Source organism: Schistocerca piceifrons, chromosome 1, assembly GCF_021461385.2.
Source record: "Schistocerca piceifrons isolate TAMUIC-IGC-003096 chromosome 1, iqSchPice1.1, whole genome shotgun sequence".
NCBI lineage: Eukaryota > Metazoa > Arthropoda > Insecta > Orthoptera > Acrididae > Schistocerca > Schistocerca piceifrons.
The window spans coordinates 577,400,298-577,415,450 of NC_060138.1; the positions used below are offsets into that span (position 1 = coordinate 577,400,298).

The 15,153-nt window shown below is 37.9% G+C and overlaps 1 protein-coding gene across 4 annotated transcripts in view; it reads left to right on the plus strand.

Annotated features, from left to right (window-relative positions):
• The window catches only part of LOC124802186 (helicase domino), a 436,722-nt gene that overhangs the window by 62,270 nt on the left and 359,299 nt on the right, over window positions 1-15,153 (plus strand). For all 4 annotated transcript variants that reach the window (XM_047263133.1, XM_047263131.1, XM_047263130.1 and 1 more), the window contains one exon: window positions 2,340-2,553. In XM_047263133.1, coding sequence (XP_047119089.1) covers window positions 2,340-2,553 — 214 coding nt within the window. The remainder of the gene's footprint in view (window positions 1-2,339; window positions 2,554-15,153) is intronic.

A 15,153-nucleotide genomic window follows, 5' to 3' on the forward strand; every position in this document is an offset into this window, starting at 1 on the left:
CTATTTCCCTCCTGAAATTTTCATTTCTTACTATGTCTCACCTTGTTTTTCCCTAACATCCTTAAGAATTTGATTTCAGTGGCTTCTTCTTGTCATTTTCTAGGTTTTCGGTGCGTATGTCAATATTGGGTGTAATGTACACCCTGTACAGCACTTCCTTACACGTCATTGGCATCTCCCTTCCCCAGACTCAGCCCCTCACACACTAGTAAAGCACATTGCTTTGTTGTACTCTTTTTTTCTAAATTCTACCTGCCATCATTGCATTCTGCATTGTGCCACTTCCTAAATATTTAAAGTTGTCCGCAGTTTCAATTTCCAGTCCTTTAATATTAGTTTGTCCTTTCCTGCCTGTATCCCCTTAGATTAACAGCATAGCTTTACTTTTCATCACATTTCATTTCATGCCATGTTGCTCAGTTTTTTCATTTAGTATGTATAGTTGTTCTTGTACTTCATTACTGCTGGTTCCCCACAACACAGCATCATTAGCAGATAGCAGTAACTTCATCTCCCGTTTTCAATGAACTTCTTTTGTCTCTTTCACAATTTCATCCATGAAATTTTAGTGAGCTAGATTGTAAGGTGTTGAAGTTTAATACAAACCTCAATACTTCAAACAATTTATGTAAATATTCAAAAACTCAGTATGTGGCAACAGCTATAACCTTTTTGGTTTACAGTACACGTCTGCATAGGAAATAATAATTATTATCAGAATGAATTTAATTAAAAATAACTCTAACCAAAGCAATTATTAAACTCACTATTGAAAACTTTAAGCTATTTGAATAAATTCTTCAAACAATTAAGACTTGTAAAACTCAGTGAAGATGCATGAACTTTAAGACAATAACATTCAATGTTTAAAAGAAGTTCTTTAAAGAAAATAAAATACAAGGATTCTCCGTTGTATAAAATGAAGACTCCAACGTACCACCTTTGTTTACTGTATCATATACCAAAGCCTTTATGTAACTGGTTATTTTATCAAGGCTTTTACAATATAATAAATAAGCTGCCTGTAACACAAAAACTTTTATACACGTAAAATAAAATAAACTATCCTAACTTCAAGATCCAAAAGTACTTTTACGCAACAGCCACAGCTGAATGAGCCACTAACTTTAAAGTATTTTACTTGAAATAATTTTCCATTGGTTGAAGAAATTTCTAGGCCAGAAACTAAGAAATACTGATTAACTGTTACTATAACTTCATTGTAACAGTGTTTGCCTGTCACTCGGGTGAGAATTACACAGCAATCTTTGATAAGTGGCAACACTTCCCTATGTTCAAGGCAGAATAAAACATATTACTTGATGTACATGTTATTTTAAAAACAGTTTTGATTTCTTTGCGCTCTTGGTGAACACTTAATAACCACCACACGACAGATTGGAAATTGGTGTGATATAGACTGGTAGGCTCCATAGACAATGCAGATAACTTCTTGAAAGAACTTAGTAAAGCCAAATGCTCACCATTCTAACACCAATGCAGTCTGCTTGAAGTAAGCTGGTCATATACCACCACAGTGTGTCTGAGTGCAGTTTTGAACATACAGCCCAAATGTTGTGCGGTTCTCACAATGCCCCTGAGGCATATAGCTGTAGAGGTGAATCTGACTGCTATACCCCTGGGTAGCAACCCTCCCGAAGGATTCACACCTCTTGACAGGAGATTGAGCTTTGTTGTTTTCCACCGGTTATCAAATGCAATCCACACTGTACTGTTGTCTTATGCACCATGCCAAGCCCTGAAACACAGCTGAGCGTTCTTGCCGAAAACACTGCACTCACACTGCTTGCAGACAAAGCACTACCACTTGTTACTACTCTAAGTGCATTGTCACCAGAGAGCTCTAGATGTGAATGCATACCTCTACATCCACTCATCTTCTGCCTGCCCTCTGCTGACAACCACTGAAGATGCCACATATTGACCAGGAGCAAAGACCACTTACTCGCCACAAGCTTGATTGGTGCCGCAGCTCAATCCATCACCATTGTATATAATAATGGCAACACCACACTTCCTTGTCTGTACCCCATAACACTCCTAAAGTTTCCAACTTGGAACTGAATTGCAGTTAATGGTAATATAGAGAGGATGGGGGGGGGGGGAGATTTGGACTCTTTGTCAGTCCCTAGATTATAAAGGAATATGCTTTAGAATTTTCCTTTTGAACTTAGGAAACTGCCTTCTACTTTCACTGCCTGGAAGTGAAAGTAAATACTTGCCTTTCTGTCTTCTGTGCTATAAAAATTACATGTCTTGCAATAGCTGCTGAGATCTTGTATATTTTTAATTTGTTTTAATTTTACTGTTTATTACAGTTAGTTGAATATAAACAGCAAACAAGGTTAGAAGAGAAAAGAAAAAAGGCATTAGATCAACACCTAAGTTTTATTGTTGATCAGACTGAAAAATATTCCAACTGGTTGGCAGAAAGCATGAACAAAGGTGGTGATAGTACAAACGTAAGTGTTCCTGCATCAGTAGCTTCATCTCGCTTGTCATCACCATCAAGGAGAACAACTGTGTCTGATGGTGAGTACCACATTTAAAAAAAAGAGACTAGGCTTATTTATATCATTGGCTAAGCTATGACTAATCAGTTTATCTGTGAAGTAAATGACGATTGTATCTGTGAACTTCTAATGCTTCATATTAGTTCAGAGTTTACTGAGACATTGTTTAAACTGCTTATTTTGGGTTAATCTACATGTTGGTTTCTTCTTCATTCAAACAGCAGATGCTAGCATCCAGATTAATTTCTGACTTTGCTTATTTCACATTATTACTTCCAGTAAGTTAACTGCATGGTAAAATTTTTCTAAATTATGCAACCATACCTCTGTCTTGAAAATGCTTTCTTCCTAATGGGTTTGTCAGCTGCCACCATTGTGAGAAAACAGCATCTGTTTTTCCCTGAAATGTTATTTGCTTATCTCTCATTCTTTGTCATTAGTATTCTAAATGTGTGTTCTTAAGGTCTTTGAAATTAAGTATTTGGTACTGCTACAGATCTCAAATTCAATAATTTAAGTCATAGAGAAACTGAAATTTTTCCCATGTACAAAACTATGAGGTTGTTACCTTCTTCTTCTTCTTCTTCTTCTTCTTCTTCTTCCTCCTCTTCTTCCCAAAACGTTTCTGCTTATGCATGATATTCGCAAAGCGTCTTCCAGTCTTCTCTTTTTCCCACAATCCATTGTAGTCCTCTTAGATTCACATCATCTTTCACCTGTGCTTTCCATCTTGTTCGTGATCTTCTAATTGGTCTTCTTTCAGATTCTAGCCTTTCAGATCTCTTTGTGACAGTCTTTCTACTTCCATTCTTTTAATACAGCCAAATTATTTCAGACTATTTTTCTCCGCAGTTTCTTTTACAGTATTGATCTTCTACATATTTTGTATTGTTTCATTTCTTATCCTGTCCCTTCTTGTCTTACCCAGGATTCCTTGTAGAAAGCACATTTCTGTTACTTGCATTCCTCTCAGATCTTTCCTTGTCACAATATTTTTGGTTTAAAGTTAATTTGTATAAAATTAGCAAAACATATTTCCACTGCTAGTTGCCCAACTGATCTAATTGGTCAGTTTTTCTGTCACATTATCTAATTTTTTCACATTGTAGAATTAAGTCAAGTAATTCTGTGTCATTAAAACTGATTTATTCTTCCAACATGCTTTCATTGTGAATAACTGAATTAAAATTCATCATGTATTTTGAATGATATTCTGTATTTATTTGTTACTGCACTGTCGATCAGTGACCATGGTATTACTCTGTGGTTAACTTTTGCAGTAGTGCTATATAAAAAAGAAGCTTCGGCCACTGCTATTGCTGTATTGCAATGGTGTTTGAAATTTCTTTACACAGATTTTGTATCACATAGCTTATAATTTGAAAGATGTGGATTTGATTTATCAAAGTGTATTTTATTTAACTGTATCTCTGAAATGATTCAGACACTGCTGTGATTGTTCAGCAGTTGGCAACATAGTGAGCAAAAAGTGCAGTATAGTATGTTCTGTTTTTTCGTGTGAGGGGGGTCCAATCCAACACTGATGCAGTTCAGCATTGAGGTAATAGAAATCTAACAGAAAGTGTGGTGGAGCAGCATCTTGCAAAATGAAGTCTCCAACATCTTGCTGTGATTTTGGCACAGGTCATTGCTGCCATATGTCCAGGTACACCAAACCATTAACAGTTTTCTTTCCAAGGAAAAGTGGTCTACAAACTTTGAAGAGGACATGGCACAGAAGGTGATTTACATCTTCATCTACACGGATACTCTGCAAATCACATTTATGTGCCTGGCAGAGGATTCATCGAACCACCTTCACAGTTCTCAATTATTCCAGTCTCATATAGCATGTGGAAAAAATGAACACCTATATCTTTCGGTGCGAGCTCTGATTTCCGTTATTTTATTATGGTGATCATTTCTCCCTATGTATGTTGGCGCCAACAAAATATTTTCGCATTCAGATGAGAAAGTTGGTGATTGAAATTTCATGAGAAGATCCCACCGCAACGAAAAAAGCCTTTGTTTTAATGAAGCCACCACAAATCCAGTATCATTTCAATGACACTCTCTCCCCTATTTCGCGATAAAACCAAACATGCTGCCCTTCTTTGAACTTTTTCTATGTCCTCCATCAGTCCTATTTGGTAAGGATCCCACACCGTGCAGTAGTATTCTAAGAGGATGGATAAGCGTAATGTAGGCAGTCTTTTTAGTGGACCTGTTACATTTTCTAAGTGTCCTGCCAATAACATACCTTGTTTGGCTAGCTTTGCCCACAACATTTTCTATGTCCTCTTACCAATTTAAGTTGTTCGTAATTGTAATTCCTAGGTATTTAGTTGAATTTATGCCCTTTAGATTTGATTGATTTATCATTTAACAGAAGTTTAACAGATTCCTTTTACCACTCATGTGGATGACCTCACACATTCTGTTGTATAGGGCCAATTGCCAATTTTTGCACCGCACAGATATCTTCTCTAAATCATTTTGCAATTTGCTTTGATCTTCTGATGACTTTACTAGCGACAGCGACATCTGAAAACAACCTAATACGGCTGCTCAGAATGTCTCCCAAATCGATTCTGTATATAAGAAACAGCAAAGGACCTATAACTCAACCTTGGGGAATGCCAGAAATGACTTCTGTTTTACTCAATGCCTTTCTGTCAGTTACTACATATACTATGACCTCTCTGACAGGAATCACGAATCCAGTTACATAAGCGGGACTATATAATGATGTTTTCTGAATCCTTGTTGACTGTGTGTCAATAGACCATTTTCTTCGAGGTAATTCATAATGTTCAAACACAATATATGTTCCAAAATCCTGCTGCATATCGATGTTAATGATATTGGCCTGTAATTTAGTGGGTTACTCTTACTACCTTTTTTGAATATTGGTGTGACCTGTGCAACTTTCCAGTCTTTTGGGTACGGATCTTACGTCAAGCAAACGGTTGTATATGATTGTTAAATATGGAGCTATTGTATGAGATACTCTGAAAGGAACCTAACTGTTATACAATCTGTACCAGAGGACTTGCTTTTGTTAAGTGATTTAAGCTACTTCAGTCCTCAGAGGGTATCTACTTTTATGTTACTCATATTGGCAGCTGTTTTTGATTCAAAATCTTGAATATTTACTTTGTCTTCTTAGTTGAATCAAGAAAGGGTTTCACAATCTGTTGTGGATGTTCTGTGCCCACCTTTCCAGATATGTGAAATGTGGCTTCATCACTGAAATGTAAATCCTGTGAAAAACCATCTTCCTCCAATATTTACTGCAAGTCATTACAAAAGTCGGAACGAATTTCATTGTCCCAAGTAGTCCATGTTAGTAACAACTGCAGCTGGTATGGTTTTACAAACAGATCTTTGCATAGAATGCGCCAGACAGTTGACTTGCGTCCAATAGTAAAAAATAACTAGAGTGTACACAAAGAATATAAATTCCTCCAGAAGTCTGCAAATTAAAGAAAAATATGAAAGTCCTGTATGTGCTATTCAGAGATACTTCCTAATACAGTATAAAAACAACAGAAAAACTTACAGGAAATCTCTGATGCTTCTAAGAGAACACTGTTACACTGAAGAGATAAGTGAATCCAATAATGTTAGTAAAACACCTTGGAATTTAGTAAACAAAGAATGTGAAAATAAAGAGAATCGAGATGTTGTAATATAGCACTAGTAGAAAATGGAATGTTGGTGAGTGAGCCAAACATTGTGTGAGGCTTTCAGGTGTATGAGGAAGAAATTGAACCAACACTAAAAATAAACGCAATCAAAATGAGTAATTCATTTTCCATTAGGAGTGTAAAACAATATGAGATAACAAAAATAATCTCAAAACTCATAGTAAAAACATCTAGTGGCTGGGATGACATATCATCTACATTACTTAGAGAATGCAAAAACGAATTAATAAAACCAATAACACATTTAATAAACAGCTCAATTGGCTAAATGCCCTTTTCTGAACTTCTAAACATTCTGAGATACGACCAATGTATAGAAAGAAAGCAACCACTGACATAAATAATTACAGGCCAGTTTCATTGTCTTCAGCACTTGGCAAGTTTCTTGGAAGAATAATTGTAGAAAAAGGAAATATTTCCTCTGTAAATACATCTCATTAAACATCTCGCAGCACAGGTTCTGAAAAGACAGATTCAAAATACACTAGACTCTAGCTAAACCGGCCATTCCTCTCACATATGGGTGCCGGATTAGCGAAAGTGCCGGGTTGTTAGAATGTCTAAAATTTAGTATAAACACAGGGATTGTACTTCATCAAATTAAAAGATACATTCGTTTTTATAGAAAAATTAGTTCTTGGGTGTGTATATGCATATTAGTATCAATCGACATTCATAATGAAGCATGTCCCAAAGTTATAGTTGTCACCATGATGATATGCAACGGTAGTATGCTTTATCACAAAGCGGCTTTACAAGCATTTCATAGGTCCTGCCATGTTTCTGATTGCTGCATAATGTATTCCAGGAAGATGTCTCCAGCTTCAGCACCAGCAGTTTGAGATATCCTCATGTTGTCTGCTCCTATGTCCTCGTCTTCATCCGTTTCATTGTAACTTCCCTGTGAGTTTATGATAACTTCTTTTCTGCTGAAGTTTGGTCGTAAGTAGTGCTCGTCCAACACTGTTGCCAGAAACAATGGTTTTATGCGAAGAACCTCAATTCAGTTTATAACTAATTTCGAGTTTCTGCTTGAGGTCAAGCATAACTTGTTTCTCTTTAGAAGTCATGATAATGATCCGTAAGGAAAGCAATAATTTCAGAGTGTACAGGAGTGTTGACCATTATAATTAACTAACAACATTGTGGCGGACAAAATTTCATTATTGTAGGTGTCATTTCAGGTTGAACGACTAGAAGCTGTAAGTGTGTTGGATTACTTAGAGGCCAGACTACTGAGAGTTGTATTTGATGAGAGTTTAGTGTAAAAGCAGTGATAACTTTTTTCCACAAACTGCTGAATGGACTGGATAAAGGTAACAGTCATTGGGGCCTTTCTGGATTTGCTTAAGGCCTTTGATTCTTAAATCATTCAGTACTATTACCCAAATTAGAAACTTAGTGCCTAATAGGAGTAGCACTGAACTTCTTAAGTTCTTATCTCTGAGATAAAAGTTAACTAAACCGTGTTACAAGAATGAAAGTAAAATTCTAACAGTAAAATGACGATATGAAAGTATCAACTGTGGTGCCCAACAGAGACGGAAGTATTCTTCTGTTGTTTATTGTATACATTACTGACATAACACAGCCACAAAACTCGCAAGTTACCGAACTATGCTGATGATACATCATTTATTAGCTGGGACATACTAATCAGCTAGCATTACAAAGCAATAAAGAGAACTCTGAACTGATCACAGAACACCTAACAATGAATAAATGTACATTGAATAAGACAAGACTGTTGAAACAGAGTTCTTTCTGAATCATAACCAATCTCGTACTTAATCACTGTCTTACATCCGATAAACATAAGTTTTTAGGCATTGTGATGGATGAGCATTGTACGTGGATGGATTGTATCAGCTATATCTGTAAAAAGATTAGCTGCAGTATTTACTTGCTAAAACATATCTCAAATATAATAAATACTCCTGTCCTTAAACAAGTGTACTATGAATTAATTCACTTGCATTTGCAATATGCACCCACAGTCTACATGGATAGGATATTCAGGCTTCAAAAGAGCAGTGAAGATAATTGCCAGTTTAAGTAAAAGACAATCCTTTAGGGACTACTTCAAAAATTATAATTTATTAACTGTATTCATTATATATTCTTAAGACTTTTCTCTTTCTAAAAGAAAACGATGAACTGCATGTAATGAATAGGTAATTCATAATTACAATACAGGAATCAGATGTGATTGTTGTGGGGTACTGACTAATAAGAGAGCTACAGACCACAGTCCACTTCAAGGACAGTTCTAAAATAGTGTGTCAAATAAAAACGTGTGTGTCTAAAGTCACTATCCATTTCAGTAGTGATTGAAAAATCAATTTTATTGTGAAGTTTTACCCATGTTGTGCTGCCCTTCTACATGAACGCCATCTACACTACATACTCCATCTTTTAGTAGTGGAACAAAATGTAGACCTTAACATTTCGACTGTAATGTGGCATGCTGCTTCCCTAATACGAATCCGTGGATCAGGCAGACCATTCACTTTGGTAGTGTACATTTTAGACTTGATTTATGCTCATACCGAAAAGGCTGAAGGGGTAAGGTCCAGACAAGGGGCAGTCCACAGCTGAGTTGACCCTCTGCCTATCCACCTCCCTGGAAAGGTTCTGTTCAGGTAATCACAGATGATGTGTGCAAAATTTGAAGATGCACCTTCTTGCTGAAACAAAACTGTATCTGCCTATCCACCTCCTTGGAAAGGTTCTGTTCAGGTAATCACAGACAATGTGTGCAAAATGTGGTGGTGCATCATCTTGTTTAGACAAAACTATCCTGTACACAATCATCCTGAAGCTGCAGTTTGAGAAACAGTTCTAACATGTCAAGGTAGCTGTTACCTGTTATTGGCCTCTAGCAAAGAAAAATAGACCGTACAGTTTTGCTTTTGTCATACCCAACCAAACATTGACCTTTGTTGTATCATGTTCCCACTCCAGTAGCTCATGTGATTCTTCGTATGCCCATATTCGGCTGTTTTGTCTGTACACTTTCCCAAAAACATCGACGACAGATGAAACCCTCATCCTCAAGATAAAGCAGAAACTGTATATGATAAGGATGTTTTCGTAGAGTGAAAACAGGATTTTCCACACTGTGTTGTGAGGGACATTCAATTCCCTAAATAGGTGTCGAGTTGATGCCTTCGGACTCCTGTCACTGGCAATTTGAACCTGATGCACTATTTCTGCCGATACGCGTGGTCATCCATGACATGCCTCATCATACACATTGCCAGTATGATTAAATTTGTTCACAAGCAAACACGCGTATCCTTGATGGGGCTGGTTTGTGGAATTTATGGGTAAATTCTGCTCTGGTGTCTTCGTATGACAATCTGTGTAGCCATGCACAAACAATGGCAACCCATTCTAAGCAAAAGGTACCAGTATCTGCAGAGAGGAAAAAAAAATTGTGTTTTCATGGAAATGGTTAGTGACTTTAGAGACACCCTGTGTAAAACAGGTCCATGGAATTCCTTTTAACATTTTCGCTGCTACAACTGTACTCCCTGCCCGTGTTGAAGGTGGCATTTGTTGTGGCTGTACAGCTTACCATAAGCTAGTGCCTATGCTGAAAGACCCGGAGGTAAAATAGTCCCCCATTTGGATCTCCGGGCGGGGACTACTCAAGAGGATGTCGTTATCAGGAGAAAGAAAACTGGCGTTCTACGGATCGGAGTGTGGAATGTCAGATCCCTTAATCGGGCAGGTAGGTTAGAAAATTTAAAAAGGGAAATGGATAGGTTAAAGTTAGATATAGTGGGAATTAGTGAAGTTCAGTGGCAGGAGGAACAAGACTTCTGGTCAGGTGACTACAGGGTTATAAACACAAAATCAAATAGGGGTAATGCAGGAGTAGGTTTAATAATGAATAGGAAAATAGGAATGCGGGTAAGCTACTACAAACAGCATAGTGAGCGCATTATTGTGGCCAAGATAGATACGAAGCCCACGCCTACCACAGTAGTACAAGTTTATATGCCTACTAGCTCTGCAGATGACGAAGAAATTGAAGAAATGTGTGATGAAATAAAAGAAATTATTCAGATAGTGAAGGGAGATGAAAATTTAATAGTCATGGGTGACTGGAATTCGTCAGTAGGAAAAGGGAGAGAAGGAAACATAGTAGGTGAATATGGATTGGGGGTAAGAAACGAAAGAGGAAGCCGCCTGGTGGAATTTTGCACAGAGCACAACCTAATCATAGCTAACACTTGGTTCAAGACTGTATACATGGAAGAAGCCTGGAGATACTGACAGGTTTCAGATAGATTATATAATTGTAAGACAGAGATTTAGGAAACAGGTTTTAAATTGTAAGACATACCCAGGGGCAGACGTGGACACTGACCACAATCTATTGGTTATGAACTGTAGATTAAAACTGAAGAAACTGCAAAAAGGTGGAAATTTAAGGAGATGTGCCTGGATAAACTGACTAAAGCAGAGGCTGTACAGAGTTTCAGGGAGAGCATAAGGGAACAATTGACAAGAAGGGGGGAAAGAAATACAGTAGAAGAAGAATGGGTAGCTTTGGGGGATGAAGTGGTGAAGGCAGCAGAGGATCAAGTAGGTAAAAAGACGAGGGCTAGTAGAAATCCTTAGGTAACAGAAGAAATATTGAATTTAATTGATGAAAGGAGAAAATATAAAAATGCAGTAAATGAAGCAGGCAAAAAGGAATACAAACGTCTCAAAAATGAGATCGACAGGAAGTGCAAAATGGCTAAGCAGGGATGGCTAGAGGACAAATGTAAGGATGTAGAGGCTTATCTCACTAGGGGTAAGATAGATACTGCCTACAGGAAAATTAAAGAGACCTTTGGAGAAAAGAGAACGACTTGTATGAATATCAAGAGCTCAGATGGAAACCCAGTTCTAAGCAAAGAAGGGTAAGCAGAAAGGTGGAAGGAGTATATAGAGGGTCTATACAAGGGCGACGTACTTGAGGACAATATTATGGAAATGGAAGAGGATGTAGATGAAGATGAAATGGAAGATATGATACTGCGTGAAGAGTTTGACAGAGCACTGAAAGACCTGAGTCGCAACAAAGCTCCGGGAGTAGACAACATTACCGAACTGTCAGTTTAATAAGTCACGGCTGCAAAATACACGAATTCTTTACAGACGAATGGAAAAACTGGTAGAAGCCGACCTCGGGGAAGATCAGTTTGGATTCCGTAGAAATATCGGAACTCGTGAGGCAATACTGACCCTACGACTTACCTTAGAAAATAGATTAATGAAAGGCAAACCTACGTTCCTAGCATTTGTAGACTTAGAGAAAGCTTTTGACAGTGTTGACTGGAATACTCTCTTTCAAATTCTGAATGTGGCAGTGGTAAAATACAGGGAGCGAAAGGCTATTTACAATTTGTACAGAAACCAGATGGCAGTTATAAGAGTCGAGGGACATGAAAGGGAAGCCGTGGTTGGGAAGGGAGTGAGACAGGGTTGTAGCCTATCCCCGATGTTATTCAATCTGTATATTGAGCAAGCAGTAAAGGAAACAAAAGAAAAATTCGGGGTAGGTATTAAAATTCATGGAGAAGAAATAAAAACTTTGAGGTTCGCCGATGACATTGTAATTCTGTCAGAGACAGCAAAGGACTTGCAAGAGCAGTTGAACGGGATGGACGGTGTCTTGAAAGGAGGATATAAGATGAACATCAACAAAACCAAAACAAGTATAATGGAATGTAGTCAAATTAAGTCGGGTGATGCTGAGGGAATTAGATTAGGAAATGAGACACTTAAAGTAGTAAACGAGTTTTGCTATTTGGGGAGCAAAACAACTGATGATGGTCGAAGTAGAGAGGATATAAAATATAGACTGGCAATGGCAAGGGAAGCATTTCTGAAGAAGAGAAATTTGTTAACATCAAGTATAGGTTTAAGTGTCAGGAAGTCATTTCTAAAAGTATTTGTATGGAGTGTAGCCATGTATGGCAGTGAAACGTGGACGATAAATAGTTTAGACAAGAAGAGAATAGAAGCTTTTGAAATGTGGTGCTATAGAAGAATGCCGAAGATTAGATGGGTAGATCACATAACTAATGAGGAGGTATTGAATAGAATTGGGGAGAAAAAGTGCTCGTGGCACAACTTGACTAGAAGAAGGGATCGGTTGGTAGGACATGTTCTGAGACATCGAGGGATCACCAATTTAGTATTGGAGGGCAGCATGGAGGGTAAAAATTGTAGAGGGAGACCAAGAGATGAATACACTAAGCAGATTCATAAGGATGTAGGTTGCAGTAGGTACTGGGAGATGAAGAAGCTTGCACAGGATATAGTAGCATGGAGAGCTGCGCCAAACCAGTCTCAGGACTAAAGACAACAACAACAACAACAACAACATGCTGAAAGACAGTGTTCTGGTCAATGTGAAATACTTATCATCTGTTATTTTGAAAACTATTGAGTGAAAAAAAATTGTTTTTTGCAGACTGATACCTACACCTGATAAAGAACTGAAAATTTTCATTATTAGTCATATTTACTATGCTGTATCAAATTAGGTAAAACATTGCTTGCAGTTTTATAAAGAGTTTGTAAAGGTAGAAACACATTGTGTATACTTTGCGTATGGTTGATTCTTGCTCGTTCATTGCAGCGAATGAAATGTAGGGACGATTTTGAAATTTCAATTAAAATTGAGGGCAGAATGATATTTAATTTTCAAGTAATTTGGTTTCATATCTGACAGGCGGTTGTGCACAACCCACCCAATTCTGTCCATGGAGACTTGCTGACTTATCATTTAATTCCAAGAAAATTATTAGTTGAAAAAATTTGATTTCTGCATATCTTGTATTTTGATATGTCCCCCAATCAAGGACTGAATTTCTTTTGTGTTATATGTCATAGTTTCTGTGCAGCATCAAATTAACTAAAACATGGCACAAAATTTTAAGATTTTGCAGGTGTAAAAGTGCGTTGTGTAAACTTTGTGTATGTTTGATTTTAGCTCACACATTGCAATGAATTAAATGTTGATAACAAAATCTTACATAAAATTGAGAGCAGAAAAATATTTCATTTTGTTCTCGAGTTATACCATTTTATATCCTACGCACAGTCATGTGCAATATGCCCATTTGTGTCCTTGCGCATCACAAAATGTGGCCATAACAATCACCGTATTTCATAAACAGTTCACGGTATAGAAATGAGTTTTTTTTGCAAATGGTAGCAGGCAATGAGGCACATCTGTTGTATGATAAGTAATCAAAACTGTTTCATTCACTGAAATATGCAGTAACTTGTCCACAGTAGTGACAGGTCGGCAGCTCAGAACACATGCAGATGTCCATAGCGCTGGAGGAGAACCCAAGCGGTGCCTGTGTACAAGTCCACAGCACCTAGAGAAAGGCATAGTGGGTCATGTATACATGTGTACAGCAGCAAAAGTGTTAAAAGGCAAATTGAAAAAGTAGCTTTAAATGTGAACATTTTAGGTTAGGATTTATCATAAATGTTATTGACATTAAATGAAACAACAAGTTTACTGTTACCAGTCACTGTTTATTTATCTCCACTACGTGTGTGTGTGGGTGTTTTTTGAGAGGGGGGGGGGGGGGGGGTGCGGGAGGAACTTGTTGCACTGTCTGGTGGAGAAATGTTGTACAGGGTGAGGCAGCTAAGTCATAACACCCCTTGTATCTCCCCAACCATAATAGATACAAAGATGCCATTTGGACAGTGAATTGCAGGGACAGGGGCTACTTGAATACTTGAATACATGACATTTTTCATGTTTGTGCTATTTTTTATTACAGAGATGTGAGGCCATCTTTGCTTTGTTTAAATGGAACCCTATGTTAAATTTTAGCGTAACATGATGGGCTTAAAAAGACGGTTTCAAATATGTGTATATCATAATATTTAGGTGAATAGTTTTTTGAGACACAGATATGTTCTCATATGGTATTCGTCCATCGAAGTGGTGTTGTCCAGTGTGACCTTTCCTGTTGACCACTGAGGAACTTAACAGGGAAAGCGTTGTTTTCCTGCTTCTCGATAATGCCGCAACACAAGGTAGCTGGAGAGAAGGGTATAAATGTGCTGCTGGGGTAATGAGACATCACATTTCTGTCACAGTTTCTTGGAGCAGACATGTACACCAACGAAGAAAAGTTAGATATGCTTCTAATGTATGGTGAAAGCAGAAGAAATACTGTTAGAGCAATAAAGCGATATGGAGAGCTGTATCCTGATTGTGAGCGACCTACGCCCCAGCTTCTTGCACTATTTGCAAGAAACTACTTGAATCGGGATCATGGAATGCCATACAGAGGACAAGGCAGAAAACTGCAACTGGCGAGGTACATGAAGAGGGCATTCTAGCATTGGCGCATAATGACCCTACTGTTTCATCGCGACTTATCGCTTTGGAATGTGGTATAAGTAAAAGAAGTGTTCTACGCATATTGCACCGGCATAGATTTCACCTCTCATTACATCAAGCACTCTCTGGTGTGGATTTCTAATGGCACCAGGAATTTTGCTGGTTTGCTCTGCAGCGCCTAAAAGATGATTCAACATTTTTTCAGCGGGTGCTTTTTACTGATGAAGCGACTTCCACCAACCCCGGTAATGTGAATTTGCATCATATGCATTACTTGTCAATAGGGAACCCTAATTGGCTTTGACAGGTACAGCATCAACAACCATGGAGGATTTAAGTGTGGTGCGGCATCGTCGGAAAAGTCATTGTGGGGCCGTACGTCATTCCGGGTATACTAAATGGCAATAACTATACACAGTTCCTGTGAAACGTTCTGCCCATTTTGCTGGAAGAGTTACCACTAACTACACGTCTATGCATGTGGTTCCAACTTGACGGCTGTCCTACTCACTCTTCTCATGTGGCTACA